Here is a 21,987-nt window from a genome sequence, read left to right on the forward strand (position 1 = left end):
AAATTGTGTTGTCATTTCTGTATAATCCCAGTTTGTAACCCCAGAGAAGAGGTCAGGGGTGATCTGACCCTGCTGGTGCTTGTGTCCCACAGGTGTTGTACAAGGAGGAGCTGGGCACAGGCACCCCCACGCCCGTGACCCCAGAAATGGAGCGAGTCAAACGCAACCAGGAGCAGATTAGCTCGGTATTTCCACCCTGCAGGAGTTATAACAACGGGATGTTGTTATAATCCTGGTGCTCCTAACACCCTAACCTTGTTCTTCCTCAGGGGTTTAGTCCTGGCTGTGCCCTGGCAGGGTTTTAACTCATTGATCTTCCACTGTTTGTGCTTTGGGGGGATTTACACCTTCACATGCTTTTCTTCTAAGAACAAGCCTGTCTGAAAATAATCCCGGGCTATTTCCTGAGCTAAGCTGGGCAGCAGAACATCCCTGTGGAGTTGTGGTGTTTCTCCCCACGTTTGTTTTACCCTGAGCCTTCGTCTCCTCTCTGCAGTGACCCGTTCACAGAATAATCCCCCACAGCCTCTTGCTCAGCCCTCGCCTCTGGAGCGAGCGTGCGATGAACCCCGAGCGATCCCAGCGCTAAACGCGGTCCCACACCGGCGGGGTTTGGCGGCTCTGGCCCGTGCTCAGCGGGGTTTTTGTGGCACTGCTCTTGTCCCTCACAGGTGTTGTACAAGGAGGGTTTAGGGGCTGGCACCGCCACGCCGGTGACGCCGGAGATGGAGCGGGTGCGACGGAACCAGGAGCACATCAGCTCGGTACTGAGGGATCGCACCCCTGCTCCCCTCCCAAACCCTTTAACCCCAGAATGTCACATCCTTGGCTGTGCCGGGAGCAACCCTTCCTTCACCAAACCCCTGCAGCCCTGGCAGCATCCTGATGTTCCATTTCCCCCTCGTTTGAACCCGTGCCGTTGTTGCAGATGGAAGGTTTTAACTTGGGGAGCAGAAGCGCTGGAGCAGGGCCTCCTTTTGCTTCCCAAGGAGATGTTCATCGTGGGAATGGTGTCACTGCTCCTCAGGAGCTCAGCCCACCCTCCCAACACCTCCCTGCCCATGGAAAATGGGCTCTCGACCCTTCCCGAGTCACAGCACAGGGAGTGTTTGGGTTGGAAGCAGTGAGGCTCCAGGTCTCTGCCCGTTCCTGCCCTGCCGGGGCTCTGCTCTGTCCCAAGGTCTTTGTGAGGAGCCCCGCTGGCGTTCCCAGCCCACGGCACGGAGGGGACATCAGGGACATCCAGTGTGGGTGGGAAAATCGCTGCAGGAGTGAACTCCTGCCTGGAATTCCCACTGCTGACACTTCCACTTGGAAGAGCACCGTGCCACCCCTTTGTTCTGTAGCTGTGTTTCAATTTTTGACCTGTTTGGGGTCACCCTGCCCCATTCCCACCTTGAATCCAGTCCTGAATATTAATTATGTAGTTGTATTTTAATTTGTGACCCATTTGGGTCACCCTGCCCCATTCCCACCTTGAATCCAGTCCTGAAGTTTAATTATGTAGTTGTGTTTTAATTTGTGACCCGTTTGGCTCACCCTGCCCCATTCCCACCTTGAATTCAGTCCTGAATTTTAATTCTGTAGTTGTGTTTTAATTTCTGACCCGTTTGGGGCCACCCCGCCCCGATCCCACCTTGAATTCCGTCCCGAATTTTTGTTCTGTAGTTGGGTTTTAATTTGTGACCCCTTTGGGTCACCCTGCCCCGATCCCGCTGGAATCCAGTCGTGGCAGGGACAGGCGCTGCCCACCCTGCCCTAGGGAAAAGCCTTGGCCAGGGAATTTCCAGATGCTCTGGAATGTTCCAGCACCTCTGGCCCTGGGTGAGCTTTCAGCATCATCACCTGCTAACTCTCCGTGAGGGTTCTTTGCCGAGCTTTGACCAAAGCAAAATGCTTTTTTTAATTCACACTTTGCAAGTTCACAATATTAAATTATTTCTCTTCTCCTCTCTGTCCTCCCCCTTCCATTTTACTTTATTTTATATTTTATTTTACATTTTATTTTATTCTATATTTTATATTTTATTTCCTTTCATATTTTTATTTAATTTCATTTTATATTTTATTATAAATTTATAATTTATATTTTATTTTAATTTTTGTTTCATTTTATATTATTTTATATTTTATTTTCTTTCCTTTTATATTTTATTTCATTTTATATTTAATTTAATTTCATTTTATATTTAATTTTATATATATATTTACTTTATTTAATTCCATTTTATATTTAATTTAATTTTATATTTTATTTTATTTTATTTTATTTTATTTTATTTTATTTTATTTTATTTTATTTTATTTTATTTTATTTTATTTTTTATTTCCCCCACTCCTGCTGCCCACAGGTGTTGTACAAGGAGGGGCTGGGGGTTGGCACCCCAGTTCCTGTCACTCCTGAGATGGAGAGGGTCAAACGCAACCAGGAGAATTTTAGCTCGGTATATTTTTATCATTTCAGAAAAAAAAACAAACCCTCAGTTCTCTGTAACTATTTAACACCTGCAAACTTTAAATCCTCCCAAATTAACTTGTAAAAATTCCCCTTTCTGCTCTTAGGTTTTTAGGCACTATATTTCACGTTCTTATTTTTTGAAATATTTCATTTATAATTTAACCCTGGATGTCTCACGTGCATTAATTTTCCCCTGAAGTTTAAGCCCTTTCGCATTTTTAAACCCCTTTTTTTTTTTCATAATTTGTTGAATTTCCTTCCTATAACACTTTGTTCCTCTGCTGGAGCCTCTCCAAGCAGTAGGATTTGTTTTCCCAGCTGAGTGTAATACATTTTAATTTACACAATTAATAACTGATTTATGCTCCCTCATTTTCCCTGCTTCCTAGCACATTTAATGGGCATTAAATCCCATTAATTCCCTCCATCAAATGCAGAATTTTTTTTGTTGTTTTTACCTCTTTTTGACTGCCCCTTGCCCCACAGGTGTTGTACAAGGAGGAGCTGGGCACAGGAACCCCCACCCCTGTCACCCCCGAGATTGAGAGGGTCAAACGCAACCAAGAAAACTTTAGCTCGGTATTTTTGGAGTCCAAAAACCAAAATAAAAATCCCTTTAATCCTTTTAAAAAATAATCTTAACCCCAAAATAATTGATTGACACAAGAACATCCCAGTCCTCGTGTTCTGCCATTTTTCCCTTTGTAATCACTGATTTATTCCGATGAGCTCCATCCCGCTAATGAGTTTCCATTCCTTCTTCCCATCTTTTTCCTGCCCTATTTTTGATGATCTGCTCTTCCTCTTATTAATCACTTCAACCCTTGAGTATTTTTTATTTCCCTTGATTTTCCCATGTGTAAAAATCTAAACCCTTCCCTTCCTGACCCAAATCCGTGGCTGTGCCCTCAGCTCTGATCCCTGAGCCTGCTGGGATGGGGGTGAGATGGGAAATCAGCCGGAATTGCTGCCGGGATCCCTCCTGCCTTGGGTTTGGTGCCTTTGGATTTGGGTTTGGTGCCTTTGGGTTTGGGTTTGGTTCCTTTGGGTTTGGTGTCTTTTCCTTTGGGTTTGGTGCCTTTTCCTTTGGATTTGGTGCCTTTCCCTTTGGGTTTGGTGCCTTTTCCTTTGGGTTTTGTCCTTTTTACTTTGGTTTTGGTCCTTTTTCCTTTGAGTTTGGTGCCTTTTTCCTTTGGATTTGGCACCTTTTCCTTTGGGTTTGGCGCCTTTTCCTTTGGAATTGGTGCCTTTTTCCTTTGGGAAATGTGACAGGGTTGCACTGGAAGTGTTCTGGGGTTGTTGGAATGTGTGGAAAGGTGAGGGAAGTGGCACTAAATACACCAGAAATTATATGTACGTAATATATAATAGATAAAAATAACTAAAATATAAAAGTATATATCAATTGATTAATATCTAATTTATATATTATAAATAATTATATGCATAATAATAATAATTTATGTATACATAAATCCTTTTTCCCCGCTATCCCACCCAAACCCACCCTCCTTCAGCCTCAGCCATATAAATGAATAATTTTTAATTTCCAGGTGTCTTTAAACCCAGGAGGTGTCAGAAGCCCCTCTCTGATGCTCTGGCTGCTTTTGGTGCTGCTTTAAATCTGTTTTTTCGCCCCTTGCCCCACAGGTGTTGTACAAGGAGGAGCTGGGCACAGGAACCCCCACCCCTGTCACCCCCGAGATTGAGAGGGTCAAACGCAACCAAGAAAACTTTAGCTCGGTATTTTTGGAGTTCAAAAGCCAAAATTAAAAATCCCCTTTAATCCTTTTTAAATATAATCTTAACCACAAAATAATTGATTGACACGAGAACATCCCAGTCCTCGTGTTCTGCCATTTTTCCCTTTGTAATCACTGATTTATTCCGATGAGCTCCATCCCGCTAATGAGTTTCCATTCCTTCTTCCCATCTTTTTCCTGCCCTATTTTTGATGATCTGCTCTTCCTCTTATTAATCACTTCAACCCTGGAGTATTTTTTATTTCCCTTGATTTTCCCATCTATAAAAATCTAAACCCTTCCCTTCCTGACCCAACTCCGTGGCTGTGCCCTCAGCTCTGATCCCTGAGCCTGCTGGGATGGGGGTGAGATGGGAAATCAGCCGGAATTGCTGCCGGGATCCCTCCTGCCTTGGGTTTGGTGCCTTTGGATTTGGGTTTGGTGCCTTTGGATTTGGGGTTGGCGCCTTTGGATTTGGGTTTGGTGCCTTTGGGTTTGGGTTTGGTGCCTTTGGATTTGGGTTTGGTGCCTTTGGATTTGGGTTTGGTGCCTTTTCCCTTGGGTTTGGTTCCTTTTTCCTTTGGATTTGGTGCCTTTTCCTTTGGGTTTGGCGCCTTTTCCTTTGGAATTGGTGCCTTTTTCCTTTGGGAAATGTGACAGGGTTGCACTGGAAGTGTTCTGCGGTGTTGGAATGTGTGGAAAGGTGAGGGAAGTGGCACTAAAGACACCAGAAATTATATGTACGTAATATATAATAGATAAAAATAACTAAAATATAAAAGTATATATCAAGTGATTAATATCTAATTTATATATTATAAATAATTATATAATATGCATAATAATAATAATTTATGTATACATAAATCCTTTTTCCCCACTATCCCACCCAAACCCACCCTCCTTCAGCCTCAGCCATATAAATGAATAATTTTTAATTTCCAGGTGTCTTTAAACCCAGGAGGTGTCAGAAGCCCCTCTCTGATGCTCTGGCTGCTTTTGGTGCTGCTTTAAATCTGTTTTTTTGCCCCTTGCCCCACAGGTGTTGTACAAGGAGGAGCTGGGCACAGGAACCCCCACCCCTGTCACCCCCGAGATTGAGAGGGTCAAACGCAACCAAGAAAACTTTAGCTCGGTATTTTTGGAGTTCAAAAGCCAAATTAAAAATCCCCTTTAATCCTTTTTAAATATAATCTTAACCCCAAAATAATTGATTGACACGAGAACATCCCAGTCCTCATGTTCTGTCATTTTTCCCTTTGTAATCACTGATTTATTCCGATGAGCTCCATCCCGCTAATGAGTTTCCATTCCTTCTTCCCATCTTTTTCCTGCCCTATTTTTGATGATCTGCTCTTCCTCTTATTAATCACTTCAACCCTGGAGTATTTTTTATTTCCCTTGATTTCCCCATCTATAAAAATCTAAACCCTTCCCTTCCTGACCCAAATCCGTGGCTGTGCCCTCAGCTCTGATCCCTGAGCCTGCTGGGATGGGGGTGAGATGGGAAATCAGCCGGAATTGCTGCCAGGATCCCTCCTGCCTTGGGTTTGGTGCCTTTGGATTTGGGTTTGGTGCCTTTGGATTTGGGTTTGGTGCCTTTGGATTTGGGTTTGGTGCCTTTGGATTTGGGTTTGGTGCCTTTGGGTTTGGCGCCTTTTCCTTTGGAATTCGTGCCCTTTCCCTTGGGTTTGGTTCCTTTTTCCTTTGGGTTTGGTGCCTTTTCCTTTGGATTTTGTCCTTTTTACTTTGGTTTTGGTCCTTTTTCCTTTGAGTTTGGTGCCTTTTTCCTTTGGATTTGGTCCCTTTTCCTTTGGATTTGGTCCCTTTTCCTTTGGATTTGGTCCCTTTTCCTTTGGATTTGGTCCCTTTTCCTTCGGATTTGGCACTTTTTCCTTTGGATTTGGTGCCTTTTCCATTGGGAAATGTGACAGGGTTGCACTGGAAGTGTTCTGGGATTGTTGGAATGTGTGGAAAGGTGAGGGAAGTGGCACTAAAGACACCAGAAGTTATATGTACGTAATATATAGTTGATAAAACTTACTAAAATATAAAAGTATATATCAAGTGATTAATATCTAGTTTATATATTATAAATAACTATGTATTATGCATAATAGTAATAATTTATATATAAATAAATCCTTTTTCCCTACTACCCGCCCCGAAACCCACCCTCCTTCAGCCTCAGCCATATAAATGAATAATTTTTAATTTCCAGGTGTTTTTAAACCCAGGAGGTGTCAGAAGCCCCTCTCTGATGCTCTGGCTGCTTTTGGTGCTGCTTTAAATCTGTTTTTTTGCCCCTTGCCCCACAGGTGTTGTACAAGGAGGAGCTGGGCACAGGAACCCCCACCCCTGTCACCCCCGAGATTGAGAGGGTCAAACGCAACCAAGAAAACTTTAGCTCGGTATTTTTGGAGTTCAAAAGCCAAATTAAAAACCCCCTTTAATCCTTTTTTAAAATAATCTTAACCCCAAAATAATTGATTGACACAAGAACATCCCAGCCCTCGTGTTCTGCCATTTTTCCCTTTGTAATCACTGATTTATTCCGATGAGCTCCATCCCGCTAATGAGTTTCCATTCCTTCTTCCCATCTCTTTCCTGCCATATTTTTGATGATCTGCTCTTCCTCTTATTAATCACTTCAACCCTTGAGTATTTTTTATTTCCCTTGATTTCCCCATCTATAAAAATCTAAACCCTTCCCTTCCTGACCCAAATCCGTGGCTGTGCCCTCAGCTCTGATCCCTGAGCCTGCTGGGATGGGGGTGAGATGGGAAATCAGCCGGAATTGCTGCCAGGATCCCTCCTGCCTTGGGTTTGGTGCCTTTGGGTTTGGGTTTGTGCCTTTGGATTTGGGTTTGGTGCCTTTGGATTTGGGTTTGGTGCCTGTTCCTTTGGGTTTGGTGCCTTTGGATTTGGGTTTGGTGCCTTTGGATTTGGGTTTGGTGCCTTTGGATTTGGATTTAGTGCCTTTTCCTTTGGATTTGGTGCCTTTTCCTTTGGATTTAGTGCCTTTTCCTTTGGGTTTGGTGCCTGTTCCTTTGGATTTGGTGCCTTTTTCCTTTGGGAAATGTGACAGGGTTGCACTGGAAGTGTTCTGGGGTTGTTGGAATGTGTGGAAAGGTGAGGGAAGTGGCACTAAAGACACCAGAAATTATATGTACGTAATATATAATAGATAAAAATAACTAAAATATAAAAGTATATATCAACTGATTAATATCTAATTAATATATTATAAATAACTATATATAATGCATAATAGTAATAATTTATATATAAATAAATCCTTTTTCCCCGCTATCCCACCCAAACCCACCCTCCTTCAGCCTCAGTCATATAAATGAGTAATTTTTAATTTCCAGGTGTCTTTAAACCCAGGAGGTGTCAGAAGCCCCTCTCTGATGCTCTGGCTGCTTTTGGTGCTGCTTTAAATCTGTTTTTTCGCCCCTTGCCCCACAGGTGTTGTACAAGGAGGAGCTGGGCACAGGAACCCCCACCCCTGTCACCCCCGAGATTGAGAGGGTCAAACGCAACCAAGAAAACTTTAGCTCGGTATTTTTGGACTTCAAACGCCAAAAATAATTTAAAAAATCCCCTTTAATCAATTTAAAATACTTTTTAACCAACAAAACAATTTTCTTGTTTCCCTATAACCGACTTACCCAAAAAATAATATCCTGGTCCCTCTCAGAATTTTTTTTTTTCCTTTGTAATTGTTACTCACATCGTTCTTATTCCCTTAATTTTTAATTACATCATTTTAGTGATTGAATCCCACCTTTTGGAGTGTGATTGCCTTTTTTTTTAACTCTTAAAACCCACCTTGTTTTATTATTTAATCCCAGAAATTCTATTTTAATTCTTAAAAATCCACCGCTTTCCTTATTTAGCCCCAATAATCCTTTTTTGTTAACTCTTAAATGTCTACCCTGTTCTTTTTTGGTCTTGAGTCCTTTTTTAAAAACTCTTAAAAACCCACCCTATTTTCCTTATTTAGTCTCAACAACCTTGGGTTTTGTGTTTTTTGTGTTTTTTTTAACTAAGACCCCACCCTGTTTTCCTTTTTCAGCCCCAACGATCCTTTTCTTTTAAAAACTCTTTAAAACCCACCCTATTTTCCGTATTTAGTCCCAACAATCTTGTTATTTTTTGTTTGGTTGGTTTTTGTTTCTTTTTAACTAAGACCCCACCCTGTTTTCCTTATTTAGCCCCAATAATCTTTTTTTGTTAACTCTTAAAACCCACCCTATTTTCCTTATTTAGTCTCCATAATCTTGGGTTTTTTTGTTTTTGTTTTTAACTAAGACCCCACCCTGTTTCCCTTATTTAGCCCCAATAATCTTTTTTTGTTAACTCTTAAAACCCACCCTATTTTCCTTATTTAGTCTCCATAATCTTGGTTTTTTTTGTTTTGGTTTTTAACTAAGACCCCACCCTGTTTCCCTTATTTAACCCCAACAATCCTTTTTTCTCTTTTTTTTTTTTTTAACTCTTAAAACCCCACCCTGTTTTCCCTATTTAATCCCACCTTCAGTTTCGTTCCCTCGGAGTGACTTTTTCCCGATTTTATCCCGGAGAACTAAACCTGGCCTGGCTGTGCTCGGTGGGCTGCGAGAGGAACCGCAGCTGCTTTCTTTGCCGTTTCTCGACGCTTTCACAGCTTCCGTTGCCCGGTTGGCTCCTGTTGGGAGCGGGATTTCCTTCTCCCTTCCGTGCCGAGTTTGTGTCCCGGTGTTTCCCCCGTCCCTGATGCCGCCTGTTCTCCCGCAGGTTCTGTACCGGGAGGAGCTGGGGACGGGCACCCCAATCCCGGTCACTCCCGAGCTGGAGCGCGTCAAACGCAACCAGGAGCACCTCAGCTCGGTATTGTGGGGACCAGGAGTTTGCCCTTTAACCCCACTCTACCTCCACCCCTCAGCCTTGCTGAAAAACCCCAAATTCCTCTCCTCGTTCCACCTAATCGACTCATAAACGCATCCCCACAAACGCATCGTCACAAACTCAACCCCATAAACGCAACCCCGTAAACGCCTCCTCTCCTCCTCTTCATGTTTCCCAACTTCCCACTTCTCCGCTGACGGAATTATTCACAAATATTGACGTCATTCTGAATTATTTACGAACGTTTTCGTTGTTCTAAACATTTTTTAACCGTTTTGTTGCCTGTTCTGACTTACTTTTGTATGTGGGGGTTTGTATTTTTTTTTAATACGCGCAATTCTTGGTGCCTCGCTTTAACCGTGGCTGAGGGAGGGTGTGACTTCTCAGGTTTAAAGCTCCCATTCCGCAGGGAGTTTCGGATTTCCTGGATTCCGAGGTTGCTGACGGGTTTGGATGGTTTCTTCTTGTGCAGGTGTTGTACAAAGAGAGCGTGGGGACAGGGACCCCCACTCCTGTCACCCCCGAGATGGAGAGGGTCAAACGCAACCAGGAGATTTGCAGCTCGGTACTTTGCCAAGAGCAAAACTTCCCTTTTAACTCTTTAAACCCGGAGTTGAACCCTTTCAGCTCTTTCGAAGCCCTTTTTAACCGTTTGGAGAAGGATTTGTCCCAAAATAACGCTGCTGCCCCTGCTCCCAAGCAGCTCAGAGCAGCGCTCACCCCTCACTCGCGGCTTTCTCAGGTTGAAATGTTAACTCGGGTCACTTGATCTTGGTTTTAAGAGTGATTTTAACGTCCTGTGCTAATCCTAAACCCGCTCAAAGTCCCGTCCTTTTCTCTGCAGTGCTGCCGTTTCTCTCCAAGCAGTTAACTGGGTTTTCCTGCCGCGCTCAGCCCCTCCGGTGGGATTTTGTGCTCTTTGCTGCAGTACTTACCCCATTTATCACCAGCAGTCCAAGCCGGGCTGCCAAACTGCTCCCCTACTAAAACAGCGCCCAGGACCTGCTTTAAAACCACCTGGGGAGCTAAATCTGAGTTAAAAGGGATGTGTCGGGAGAGCTGGCACTGACTGTGGCTTTCTCTGGCTCCTGTCTCTCGTCCCACAGGTGTTGTATAAGGAAAACATAGGGAAAGCCACTCCCACCCCTGTCACGCCCGAGATGGAGAGAGTCAAACGCAATCAAGAGATCATTAGCTCGGTACTTCCAACAGGAAAAGTTCCTAAAAACCGGAGTGAAGTGTTTAACCCGGCTGGAGCCTCAGCAAGCCGTGCTTATTAACCCCTGAAACGTCCCTGCCCCGAGACCCCGCGCTCGCACACGGACCGCGCCGGCTTCTCCTTAACGCTGCACCAGGCAGGGTTTTACCAGGGAAAACACAAAAAAAATCCCTTTTTGGGATGGATGCTGTTGTCCTGATTGAATTTCTTTAACCCTTTCGTACTCCACCTGTGCTGTGACGCCGATGATTCCAGCCAGGGCCCGTTCCTGTGTCCCAGATTAACGGCAAAGCTCCAATTCCTCCTCCCGTGCACCAGCCCTAACTCAGTGTAAAAAAAAAAAAAAAGCTGTTTGTCTGTCCTGCTTTTTGTTTGTTTGTTTGTTTGTTTGTTTTCCTTTTCCATGACGTTTGGACACTCCCTTGCATCCTGTAGGTTTTGTACAAGGAGAATGTGGGGAAGGTGACCCCGACCCCCATCACCCCCGAGATGGAGAGAGTCAAACGCAATCAAGAGATCATTAGCTCGGTACCTGTCCACAGATTTCTGGGTTTCCTTTGTGCTTCAGCTTAATCAAGTAACAGCCTAACTCCCACTCAGAGCTGGTTTTAATTTAAAAAGAGACGTCTTTCTTTCTTTTTTTTTTTTTTTTTTTTCCTGCACATTAATTGCTCCTTCTAAACCCAAATCACTTCGGTGTTAACGGTGTGATCCAGAATTTTCGGCCTTTTTTTACAACTTGGTTTGTGAATTTGTGGGTTCTATCCAGACCGTCACAAGGGTTTGGATCCCTTGGTTGGGGATCGGGGAATGTTTGGGTTGGAAGGGACACAGAGCTCGTTTCATTCCCTTACCTTCCACTAGCCCAGGTTTTCCAGGGATATTCAGGTTTCTCTGTGTTTGCTGTTTCACCTCTCCATTGGAATTTCAGGTGGATTTGACTTCAGGGAAAAACCCCCTTCCCTAACATCCTTATTTGGGGCAGTGTGACAACGAAACTTCCACCTCCCTCCCCAAAAGATCAGGAATCCCTTCAAATATAGATTAAAAAAACCCCAAAAACAACAGATAAAGCATTTCTTAAACAGCTCTTTACAGCCAGAGGCACTTCCTGAGCCTCTGGAACCACCCAGCACCTGGCTAGAGCCCCTAACCCCAAATCCCAATTCTCCTCCTCCTGCTCCTCGCCCCTCCTGGCAGCACTAAACATCTGAGGTTTTGAAACGCGGTAACAAAAGCATTCGTTTGTGTTCCAGCCCTGGTGCTTTGGGGATGTTTAAGAGCCCGGGTGGCTGTTCTGTGTCCCGCAGGTGTTGTACAGAGAGAACGTGGGGCAGGCGACCCCCACGCCCGTCACTCCCGAGATGGAGCGAGTCAAACGCAACCAGGAGCAGATTAGCTCGGTATTCCCGCAGGGAAACCCTTCCCAAACCTCCCACTGCACTGCTTAACACCAGAGGATGGCCTAGAGCTCTTCTGAATAACCTCACTCTGCCTGCTTTTATTTAACCCTCTAATTTTTTTCTTTCCAAAGTACTGTAATTTTAAAAGATTTTTTTTTTTGGTCGTTTAACTTGTTAATACAATTTTTTCCTGACTTTTTATATTATTTTTCGTCGTTTAACTTGTTAATATGATTTTTCCTGACTTTTTTTTTTTTTTTTTTTGAGTTTTTTTGGTCATTTAACTTGTTAATACGATTTTTCCTGACTTTTTTTTGTTTTCCCTAACGGCTGGTGTTGAGTGTAAACCCAGTAACATCGGAGTTGTGGAGTTCTGCCCTGGTGACTGAGTTCCTTTGTGGTCTGTAGGTTGCATACAGGGAAGGTTTAGGGAAGGCCACTCCCAGCCCGGTCACTCCGGAGATGGAGAGAGTCAAGCGGAACCAGGAACAAATCAGCTCGGTACTGAAAGCACACAGCCTTGTGTCAAAAATAACCACCCTCAGCCAAACTCCACCTAATTCAGCCTTATGCTCCCAGTTTTCCTTATTTTTGCCTGTTTTCCCCTCTGATTTTTGTGGTTTTTTTACCTTTTGCCAGTAACGTTTCAGCCGCTTGGTTTCCCGAGATCTTTTCCACTCTGGCAGGGCTGAGTTTGCTTGAACATTAACCCCGCAGCCAGGGAAAAGCTGGAATTCCTCCGGCCCCGAGCTGTGTCCACGTGTTTGTGCCCTGCAGGTGCTGTACAAGGAGCACATGGCCAAGGGAACTCCGACGCCGCTGACCCCGGAGATGGAGAGAGCCAAACGCAACCAGGAGAACATCAGCTCGGTGCGTGAAACACGAGGAAGGAATTCCAGCATTTCACCCCCGAGATCCTCCCTCGGAAGGATATGGGACCACAGGGAATTCTTGAAAGCTTTCTGCTCAGCCAAGTATTTCCGTGATGAGTTGGGTTCGGTTTGGGGGTTTTTGAGCGGTTAAATTTCAAATTGCTGCCGTAACTCTCCGTGATGTGTAAAATTACGGTCACTTATAAAAAAAAATGTATAAAAATCTGGGACTGGCCCTTCTCCAGGCTCTTCTGTGCCGGCCTGGTGCTCCAGAGGTAAATCCTGTCCTCCTCTTCCCCTGGCAGGTTCTTTACTCTGACAGTTTCCGCAAGCAGATCCAAGGAAAAGCCGCCTACGTGCTGGACACCCCGGAGATGCGGCGCGTGCGGGAGACCCAGAAACACATCTCCACTGTAAGAACACTTCCAGAGGTGTCCTTCCCCTGGGAAGGCAGTTAAATATAAAAATAACCCTGCCTGCCAGCCAGGACAACCTGTCCTACCTCCTGTGGTTACCCAGGCTTTAATGCTGAAGCAAGTTTGGGGTTAGGCTCTCTCAGGATTGGGAAAGCCGAAGTGCAGGAGCTCTCCCTGCTGGAATTGCCCCCGAGGGAAGCGGGAATCACAGTCCTTTGGAATTGCAGGTGAAGTACCACGAGGACTTTGAGAAGAGCAAAGGGAGCTTCACGCCCGTGGTGACGGACCCCATCACGGAGCGCGTGAAGAAGAACATGCAGGACTTCAGTGACATCAGCTACAGGGGCATCCAGAGGAGGGTGGTGGAGATGGAGCGCAAGCGCGTGGACCAGGACCAGGAGAACCTCACAGGTCAGGGGACTGGGCACGTCTGGTACAGGAGGGGTTTCATTTAAACTCAGCCACATCAGCTCCAGTTCATCATCACCTGGAGATGTTCTCATCCAAGTCCTTTTAGAACATGTTCTCTGCCCACAGCTGTGAATGACCTGTGACCTGCTGTCCCCACCTTGATAATGTCACGCCGCATTTATGGTCCTTCTGTTTTTAACTTCACTCGCTGTAGATTGATTGTAAATAACCCTAATCAGCACTGCAGAATTGAGAGGCACTGATTTCTAAAATAAGGGTGATTTTTCAAAGAATTCCAGACTGGTTTGGGGTGGAGGGACATCAAAGCTCCTGCCATGAGCAGGACACTTTCCACTCTCCCAGGTTACTCCAAGCCCCAATGTCCAGCCTGGCCTTGGCCACTCCCAGGGCTGGGGTGGGCACAACTCCTGTCCTGCTGTCCAGGCTGTGCTGCTCAGCCTCTCCTCAGGAAATGCCATTTTCCCTGCAGGACTCCGGGTGTGGAGAACCAACCCCGGCTCCGTCTTCGACTACGACCCCGCCGAGGACAACATCCAGTCCCGGAGCCTGCACATGATCTCAGGTGTGTCCCATGGGCTCCACAGGGGAAAAAAAATGGGATTTAAATTCCTGTGAGGGTGTGGTCTGAGTGCCAAACAGAGCTGAGACCACAGGGGACACAGGGGACAGAGCAGAAATTGGCTGTAGCTGCTCCTCAGCAGCGTAACTTGTGTTCAAAATATACATTGTTGCTCATCCTCTCATAAAATGATCCAACAGAGGCAGGAGGAGGATTGTTTATATGATCCACAGCTGCCAGGATACAACCTGTGCTTCCTTTTGGAATTACTGAACAGGCTGTTCTCACTGGCCTTCTTTTTAACTGAGAGGAAAAATACCCGGATGGTAGAAAATTATGGGGATGGCTCAGTGCTGTGTCAGGAAGAAAATCACAGGATAATTAGAATAAAAACTTTGGAAGCAGCCAGGACTAAGGGGGAAAGAGGCTGGAGAAATGCTAAAATACACCGTGAATATCAGAGATCAGGACTTCAGCATGGAATACTTCAAAAAGCACTGGGAAATCCCACTATGGAACCATAAAACTACACTGGGACCATGGAAAAGCTGAGCTTAGCAGGGCTGGGTTTTATGAGGGCTCAGCTCTGGGGTTGGTGGCTCTGAGAGCCCCAGGGATGGTGGCTCTGAGCCCCAAGGTTGGTGACTCTGAGAGCCCCAGGGATGGTGGCTCTGAGCCCCAAGGTTGGTGACTCTGAGAGCCCCAGGGATGGTGGCTCTGAGCCCCAAGGTTGGTGACTCTGAGAGCCCCAGGGATGGTGACTCTGAGCCCCAAGGTTGGTGGCTCTGAGCCCCAAGGTTGGTGACTCTGAGAGCCCCAGGGATGGTGGCTCTGAGCCCCAAGGTTGGTGACTCCGAGAGCCCCAGGGATGGTGACTCTGAGAGCCCCAAGGTTGGTGGATCTGAGAGCCCCAGGAATGGTGGCTCTGAGCCCCAAGGTTGGTGACTCTGAGAGCCCCAGGGATGGTGACTCTGAGCCCCAAGGTTGGTGGCTCTGAGCCCCAAGGTTGGTGACTCTGAGAGCCCCAGGAATGGTGGCTCTGAGCCCCAAGGTTGGTGACTCTGAGAGCCCCAGGAATGGTGACTCTGAGAGCCCCAGGGATGGTGACTCTGAGAGCCCCAGGGATGGTGACTCTGAGAGCCCCAGGGATGGTGACTCTGAGCCCCAAGGTTGGTGGCTCTGAGAGCCCCAGGGTTGGTGACTCTGAGCCCCAGGGTTGGTGGCCCTGAGCCCCAGGGTTGGTGACAGTCCCTGCTGCCCCCCAGTCCAGGCGCAGCGCCGCAGCCGGGAGCACTCGCGCTCTGCCAGCGCCCTGAGCATCAGCGGCGCGGCCGATGAGAAATCGGAGCCGTCGGACGGCACCGACCAGCGCCTGTCCTACTACAGCAACGGGGGCTTCTTCACCACCACGGCCACAGGTACAGGACACACCCCGAGGCCCCAGCTGCTCCTGGCACCGTGGCCAGCAGCTCCCAGAGCCAGGAACAAACACACCTCCAAAATGCTGAGTTGTGCACAACCAACAACTGTAAATGTGCATTTTAAACTGATCTTGACCCATCCCAGGGGCCTGTCCCTGATCTTTATCCAAACCAGCTCCCTCACAATCCCATAATAACCTCACACAATGATCGTTACCCAAACCAGCTCCATCACAATCCCATAATAACCCCCCCACAATGATCTTTACCCATTATAACCCCATACAATGATCTTTATCCGGACCAGCTCCATTTCAATCCCATAACCCCACACAATGATTTTTACCTGTAATAACCCCACACAATGATCTTTATATCCCAGCCAGCTCCATCACATTCCCATAATAACCCCACACAATGATCTTTATCCCAGCCAGCTCCATCACAATCCCTTAATAACCCCACACAATGATCTTTATATCCCAGCCAGCTCCATCACAATCCCTTAATAACCCCACACAATGATCTTTATCCCAGCCAGCTCCATCACAATCCCTTAATAACCCCACACAATGATCTTTATCCCAGCCAGCTCCATCACAATCCCATCATAACCCCACACAATGATCTTTATATCCCAGCCAGCTCCATCACAATCCCGTAATAACCCCACACAATGATCTTTATCCCAGCCAGCTCCATCACAATCCCGTAATAACCCCACACAATGATCTTTATCCCAGCCAGCTCCATCGCAATCCCTTAATAACCCCACACAAGTCTTTATCCCAACCAGCTCTGTCACAATACTACAATAACCCCACACAATCTATATCCTGACCAGCTCCATCTCAATCCCATAATAACCGCACAGGACGATCTTCACCCCGACCCTCTCCCTCCCCATCCCATAATACGCCCGCTCTCCTCCCTCTGCAGTGGGCTACAAGCAGGTGAAGACCATTGAGCTGCCCCAGCAGCGCTCCTCCTCGGTGGCCACCCAGCAGACCACGGTGTCCTCGGTGCCGTCCCACCCCTCCACGGCCGGGGTGAGTAACGCTGGCATCCGAACTGGCACCCGGGAACTTGGAATTGGCACCCAGAAACTCGGAATTGGCACCCAGGAACCTTCCATGAGCTCTTCTTCCTACTCCACACTTGAACGCCCTGAGGTCACTGCTCGGTGCCACCAGCACACCCAGGGCGTGTGGCACTCTGGTACCCAAGGTGCTCAGGGAGGGAGAAGGATCCATGGCCAGACTGGAAGGAGCAGCCAGACCCTGCTGTGACACCAGTTCCCAACTCCTGGGGTCTGACCATGGCCGTTGGTGTCCCTGCAGAATTCCAGGCCATGTCAGGGTGTGACCATGTCCCCTGTGTCCCTTCAAGAGGTTCTGTGCCATGTCAGGGTGTGACCATGTCCCCTGTGTCCCTTCAGAAGAGGTTCTGGGCCATGTCAGGGTGTGACCCTGTCCCTCCTGTCCCCTGTAAGGCTTTGACCCTGTCCCCTGTGTCCCCACAGAAGACGTTCCGGGCCATGTACGACTACACGGCGGCGGACGCGGACGAGGTGTCCTTCAAGGACGGGGACACCATTGTCAACGTGCAGGCCATCGATGAGGGCTGGATGTACGGCACCGTGCAGAGAACCGGGAAAACCGGGATGCTCCCGGCCAACTACGTGGAGGCCGTGTGAGCCCAGCCTGCCCCGGGGCTGGGCCACCTCACCCGGGTGTAGAACATCTCACCCTGGGTGTAGGACATCGCACCCTGGGTGTAGGACATCTCACCCTGGGTGTAGGACACTTCACCCTGGGTGTAGGACACTTCACCCTGGGTGTAGGACATCGCACCCTGGGTGTAGGACACTTCACCCTGGTGTAGAACATCTCACCCTGGGTGTAGGACATCGCACCCTGGGTGTAGGACACTTCACCCTGGGTGTAGGACACTTCACCCTGGTGTAGAACACTTCACCCTGGTGTAGAACATCTCACCCTGGGTGTAGGACATCTCACCCTGGGTGTAGGACACTTCACCTGGGTGTAGGACACCTCACCTGGGTGTAGGACATCTCACCTGGGTGTAGGACATCTCACCCTGGGTGTAGGACATCTCACCCTGGGTGTAGGACATCTCACCTGGGTGTAGGACATCTCACCCTGGGTGTAGGACATCTCACCCGGGTGTAGGACATCTCACCCTGGGTGTAGGACACTTCACCTGGGTGTAGGACATCTCACCCTGGGTGTAGGACATCTCACCCTGGGTGTAGAACATCGCACCCTGGGTGTAGAACATCTCAGCCACAACAGAAATAACTGCAGAGCAAAACACACCTGGAATCTTTCACCACGTACCTCGAAGCACGTCCTGCCTTTCTCCCAGTGCCAAACACTCCCCAAACATCTGGAATTTCAAATATTTCATCACACAACATAAAACACTACACAGCATCTCCAAAATCCTGTTACTAAAGGGTAACAGCCACATTACGTGAACCATTCTCCCACAAAGAGAGAGTTTTTCTGGGCTGTTCTAAAACGTTTGAATCTCTTCTTTTTCCAATTAAAGCTTTGTATTTCAAACCAATTTACCTGGGGAAGGAAAAGCAATCACCCCTCTCCTCCTGCTTGCTGAGCTCTCACGAATGTGTTCTCCTGCAACTGTTGTGGGGGCAAAAGCTGCGAGTTCTTGTAAATTAGAGATGAATAAAGCTGAGGTTTCTGCAGTACGGATGGATTCTGTGGTGCTGGACAAGGGAATTCATCCCACAGCCTCACTGAGGAAGGGAAGGGCCCAGAGCTGGGGTTGTTCCACACTGAACATCATTTTTTGCCTCAACTAGTGCAGCCACTCCACAGGAAAGCAGGGAACAAAAATCCCTGGATCCTGTGTCTGCCACAGACTAAATCCAAGTTAAGAGCATGGGCTGTAGCAGAACCCCTGAGGAATTCAGAGCTCAGAGGGAATTCCCAGCACAGCCAGCCTGGGAGGGAAATGTCCTTCCTTCCCCAAGGCTGGACCCAGGGCTGCAGGCACTGGGAGCTGGGATCCTTTCCCTGTGCCAGGAACATCCTTACCTGCCCAGGGCACGGGGCATGAAGCTGAACCCTGCTAAGGAGGCAGATCTGGAACCAGACCAACTCAGCACAGCAAGAAAACCCCAGAGAGCTCCAGGCTCTTTGTCCTGTCCCTTTCCTCCACGAGACACAAACAGGGCAAAGAACAGCGGGAGCCTTGCAGCCCAGATCCCAGCCTGTCCTTGAGGAGCTGCTCCCACCTTCCACCAGCACCAAGGGCATCCCAGGCTCCAGCCCAGCCTCGGGAATCCAAATTTGAGAGAAAAAGCCCGGAGACCACCAAGCCACGAGCAGGTTTGGGAACTATTTGCTCTTTTATTTGCCCGTGTAAAAGTTCTAAAACCACCTGCAGCAGTTCCTTTCAATAAACATCCATCTGGATAGCAACAGTACAATATATACAGATCAGAACTCCAGAGGGAAAACCTGGGAATTCTGGCTGGTCTCCAAGGAGCAGCAATGCAGTCCATGCAATTAAAACTCCATAAATTATTACCCAACATCTGCTGTGAGTCTGTACACAATATACAAAGAGCTCTTTTGTCCAACCCATCCATATCCCCGTGGAAAAAAAAACAAAAAAAAAAGGAAAAAAAGGAAAAAAAAAAATCTTCCCACAAGGAGAACTGCTGCCAGCAAAGGCCACGGGGCAAAGCCTGGGAGGCTCTGCAGAGTCTTTCACCTGTCCAAGCACATTTCCTCAGCACTCCTTAGCTCGAGTCGTACAAAAATACATGGAAAAATAGATCCAGTACAAATCCCAGGCTCCCGCTGGAAGGAATTAAACCCAGCTTACCTCACACGTGCTGCAGCAGCTCCAAAGGAACCAGCAGGGGCAGAGCTGCAGCTCTCACCCCACAGCAAGAGTTTGCAGCAGTAAGAACACTTTGGATTTGAAAAAAAAAACCAAACAAAAACCAAAAAAAACCCCCAAAATAATTTAATTACTCTGTTGGTTTGGTTTTTCTTTCACAGTCTTTGCTATTGCACAGCTTCATCAGGTTTTTCTTTCACTGCCTGAAAGAAAAGATGCATAGCAATCCTATAGAAACACCTCTGCCAGGGAGGAAAGAGTCCCACAGCTAAGGGGGAGCAAAAAAAAAAAAAAAAAACCAAAAAAAAAACCACCAACAAACAAACCAACAAAAAATTTTAAAAGGAAAAAAAAAAAGGGAAAAAAGGTTAAGAAATTCATGGAGGCACTCAAAAAATATCCTCTAGGACAAAATGCAGATTGAAGGAGTAACTGAGCAGTAAGGAAAGCAAGTGGAAGTGTTGCACAGGAGCGGTGCTGGCTGGGCTGCGCGCCGCAGCTACTCGGGGCCCGCGTGGGGAGGCGAGTGCCAGCGGGCCTGCAGGTTCCTCAGGATGCACGAGGCCATCCCGGCCAGCTTCTCCTGCATCTCAAACAGCTGCCTGCCAGAATAGCCATGCAGATCTTCCGAGCTCAGCTGAGCAGCCAGAGCCTGGATCTGCCCCAGGAGATCCCCCGGGCGCTGCTCGCTGCTGCTGCTGGTGGTGGTGCTGGTGGGTGCGTCGACCAAATCTGGAAGGAGACAAGTGCAGGAAAATCCAAGCAGGATTCCAGGTGGTTTTGTACTAAATCCCATCTCTGAGCAGCCTACCAAGTAGCTATTGCATGGGAAAGGTTCCCAGCCTGCCCCCCTCCTCGGGGTGAGGTCAGGGTTGTAAGAATAAAGCTAAACCCAAAATGAAAACCACAGGATGAGGTGCTGCCACCAGGAGAGAAGGAAGACGAGCCAGCAGAGCCCTCCAAAGCCAAAGCTAAGAGCTGCCCGCACGTACCTGCTGCGAGTTTTTCCTCCTCTCCACTCAGAGATTTCTCCTCCACCTCATTTCCAGGCTTCTCAGCATCTTCCAGCACAGAGCTTTCCTCCAGCGCTCGAGATTTCACCTGGGTGTTTTTGGGGGAGAGAAAACATTTTCAGATTGATTAAAAAAAAAAATTCAATTACACAGTGAGATATTATTTCAACCTCATAATAACTCCAATCACTTTTCCGGTTAATAACACTAGTTTAACCAAATGATCTGCATCTGAAATTCACGGTACTGAGGCAGGCAGGGATCGGGTTTCAAAGCGCTGCTTTTAACGGAGGAAAACCCACATCGTTCCTCCTGCAGGCAATCAGATCAACATTGGCTTCCTGGGTGCCAAAACCCAGCTTTACCTGCTGCTCGTGGTATCCCTTCAGAGCTCTTTTGACGTTGGAGACTTTGGGGGAGCGGATGGGGAGGGTTTTGATTTCCAGAGCCGTCAGAGTGCTCAGGTCTCCCACGGTCTTGATGTTCTTGGCTCGGATGAGCTGCCCCAGGCCCCTGGCACTGCAGCAGGACAGGGAAAATGGGTTACTGGTGCACAACCAGGGAATATCCCCAGCTGGAAGGGACCCACGGGATCAGCAATCCGACTCCCGGCCACGCACAAACTCCCCGTCCTTGGGGAGCTTTTCGGTCATCCAACAGTCAAGACTCTTCCTCAGCCAACCAACCCCGATCCCTTTAAAGAATTCTGGCTGAAATTCTGGTTTCAGGTTCAATAAAGACTGGAGTTTCTAGTGAAATGTCGCCTTCATAAAAGCAGGGAGCCACTCACCAGATGTTGGAAGTGATCTGAGGTAAAATGACATCCACGGGGGCTTTGCAGCCAGCCAAGGCAGGATACACAAACTTGGTAAGGCACGGCAGAGACTCCTTGGCCATTTCTGTGATCTGGGAGGACACAGGGAAAAGTGTTAAAGTGACTGTCACACGCTGAATAGAGGGAAAAATAAATAGAAGAGAAACATGAACCAAAGCACTTCTTACTAAACACTTCTTTGAGCTCTTAAATTTAAGGGTACGAGATCCTGGGGACAGAAATCCTTTGGTTGGAGTGGTAATGTGCTGGATAGAAAAAGAGGAAAAAAATATCTCAGGGTGGCAGGAATTCAGTTAATGGCAGGAATTCAGTTAACAGTAGGAATTCAGTTAATAGTGAGATTTTAGCCCCTGAAACCTCAGAGTTCCCTTGAGTTCAGAGTAACAGAACGAGTCAGGCTAAAGCTAAGTTTTGTTTCTTACACCCCTGATCCTCAGCTCTAACAACTGTGTGTAACACGCACCAAAGCCGTGCTGTTTATGATAAACACACGAATACTTGGGACACACAGAACACTGCGAAAGGATTTACCCTGACCTGCATGTTAGAGAGGATTTTAAGACTTCTGGAGGAGGGTGAGGAATGGGATCTGATGACAGGACTCCTCCTGTCGATGTCATCCGCCAGGCCCTCCTGGAAAATGGGATTTGCAAAAGAGACTCGACGGATCTGGGGAGGAGAGAAAGAGGTTTTAGAGCAGGAACTCGACCCAGCACAGCTTGGTGCAGTCAGTCTGAGGAGACAAAAACAAATTCAGTTCGGAATCACTGAAGTTCATGAATGACAAAGGGAATGTTTCAGCTAAGGACAGACTGTGAGGATTTTCT

The 21,987-nt window shown here is 47.4% G+C and overlaps 2 protein-coding genes across 25 annotated transcripts in view; one reads left to right on the forward strand and one right to left on the reverse strand.

The window, feature by feature from the left end:
- The window catches only part of NEB (nebulin), a 101,607-nt gene extending 83,461 nt beyond the window's left edge, over positions 1-18,146 (forward strand). For 5 of the 24 annotated variants that reach the window (XM_040070475.2, XM_040070483.2, XM_040070482.2 and 2 more), the window contains 15 exons: positions 93-185; positions 672-764; positions 8,983-9,075; positions 9,566-9,658; positions 10,200-10,292; positions 10,748-10,840; positions 11,623-11,715; positions 12,124-12,216; positions 12,493-12,585; positions 12,893-13,000; positions 13,231-13,414; positions 13,905-13,997; positions 15,260-15,412; positions 16,355-16,464; positions 16,938-18,146. In XM_040070475.2, coding sequence (XP_039926409.1) covers positions 93-185; positions 672-764; positions 8,983-9,075; positions 9,566-9,658; positions 10,200-10,292; positions 10,748-10,840; positions 11,623-11,715; positions 12,124-12,216; positions 12,493-12,585; positions 12,893-13,000; positions 13,231-13,414; positions 13,905-13,997; positions 15,260-15,412; positions 16,355-16,464; positions 16,938-17,111 — 1,659 coding nt within the window. In that variant the 3' untranslated portion in view covers positions 17,112-18,146. Of the gene's footprint in view, positions 1-92; positions 186-671; positions 765-2,351; positions 2,445-2,944; positions 3,038-4,108; positions 4,202-5,242; positions 5,336-6,518; positions 6,612-7,671; positions 7,765-8,982; positions 9,076-9,565; positions 9,659-10,199; positions 10,293-10,747; positions 10,841-11,622; positions 11,716-12,123; positions 12,217-12,492; positions 12,586-12,892; positions 13,001-13,230; positions 13,415-13,904; positions 13,998-15,259; positions 15,413-16,354; positions 16,465-16,937 lie in introns of all 24 variants that reach the window. The other 19 variants (XM_040070486.2, XM_040070490.2, XM_040070488.2 and 16 more) reach the window with 15 other exon arrangements.
- A 656-nt stretch (positions 18,147-18,802) lies between these two features.
- The window catches only part of RIF1 (replication timing regulatory factor 1), a 31,005-nt gene continuing 27,820 nt past the window's right edge, over positions 18,803-21,987 (reverse strand). The window contains exons 30-35 of the mRNA XM_040069516.2: positions 21,698-21,829; positions 21,328-21,405; positions 21,116-21,231; positions 20,691-20,844; positions 20,305-20,413; positions 18,803-20,044 (exon numbers count right to left, since the gene is read on the reverse strand). Coding sequence (XP_039925450.1) covers positions 19,812-20,044; positions 20,305-20,413; positions 20,691-20,844; positions 21,116-21,231; positions 21,328-21,405; positions 21,698-21,829 — 822 coding nt within the window. The 3' untranslated portion in view covers positions 18,803-19,811. The remainder of the gene's footprint in view (positions 20,045-20,304; positions 20,414-20,690; positions 20,845-21,115; positions 21,232-21,327; positions 21,406-21,697; positions 21,830-21,987) is intronic.

The sequence above is a fragment of the Hirundo rustica genome, chromosome 7 (assembly GCF_015227805.2).
Source record: "Hirundo rustica isolate bHirRus1 chromosome 7, bHirRus1.pri.v3, whole genome shotgun sequence".
Lineage (NCBI taxonomy): Eukaryota > Metazoa > Chordata > Aves > Passeriformes > Hirundinidae > Hirundo > Hirundo rustica.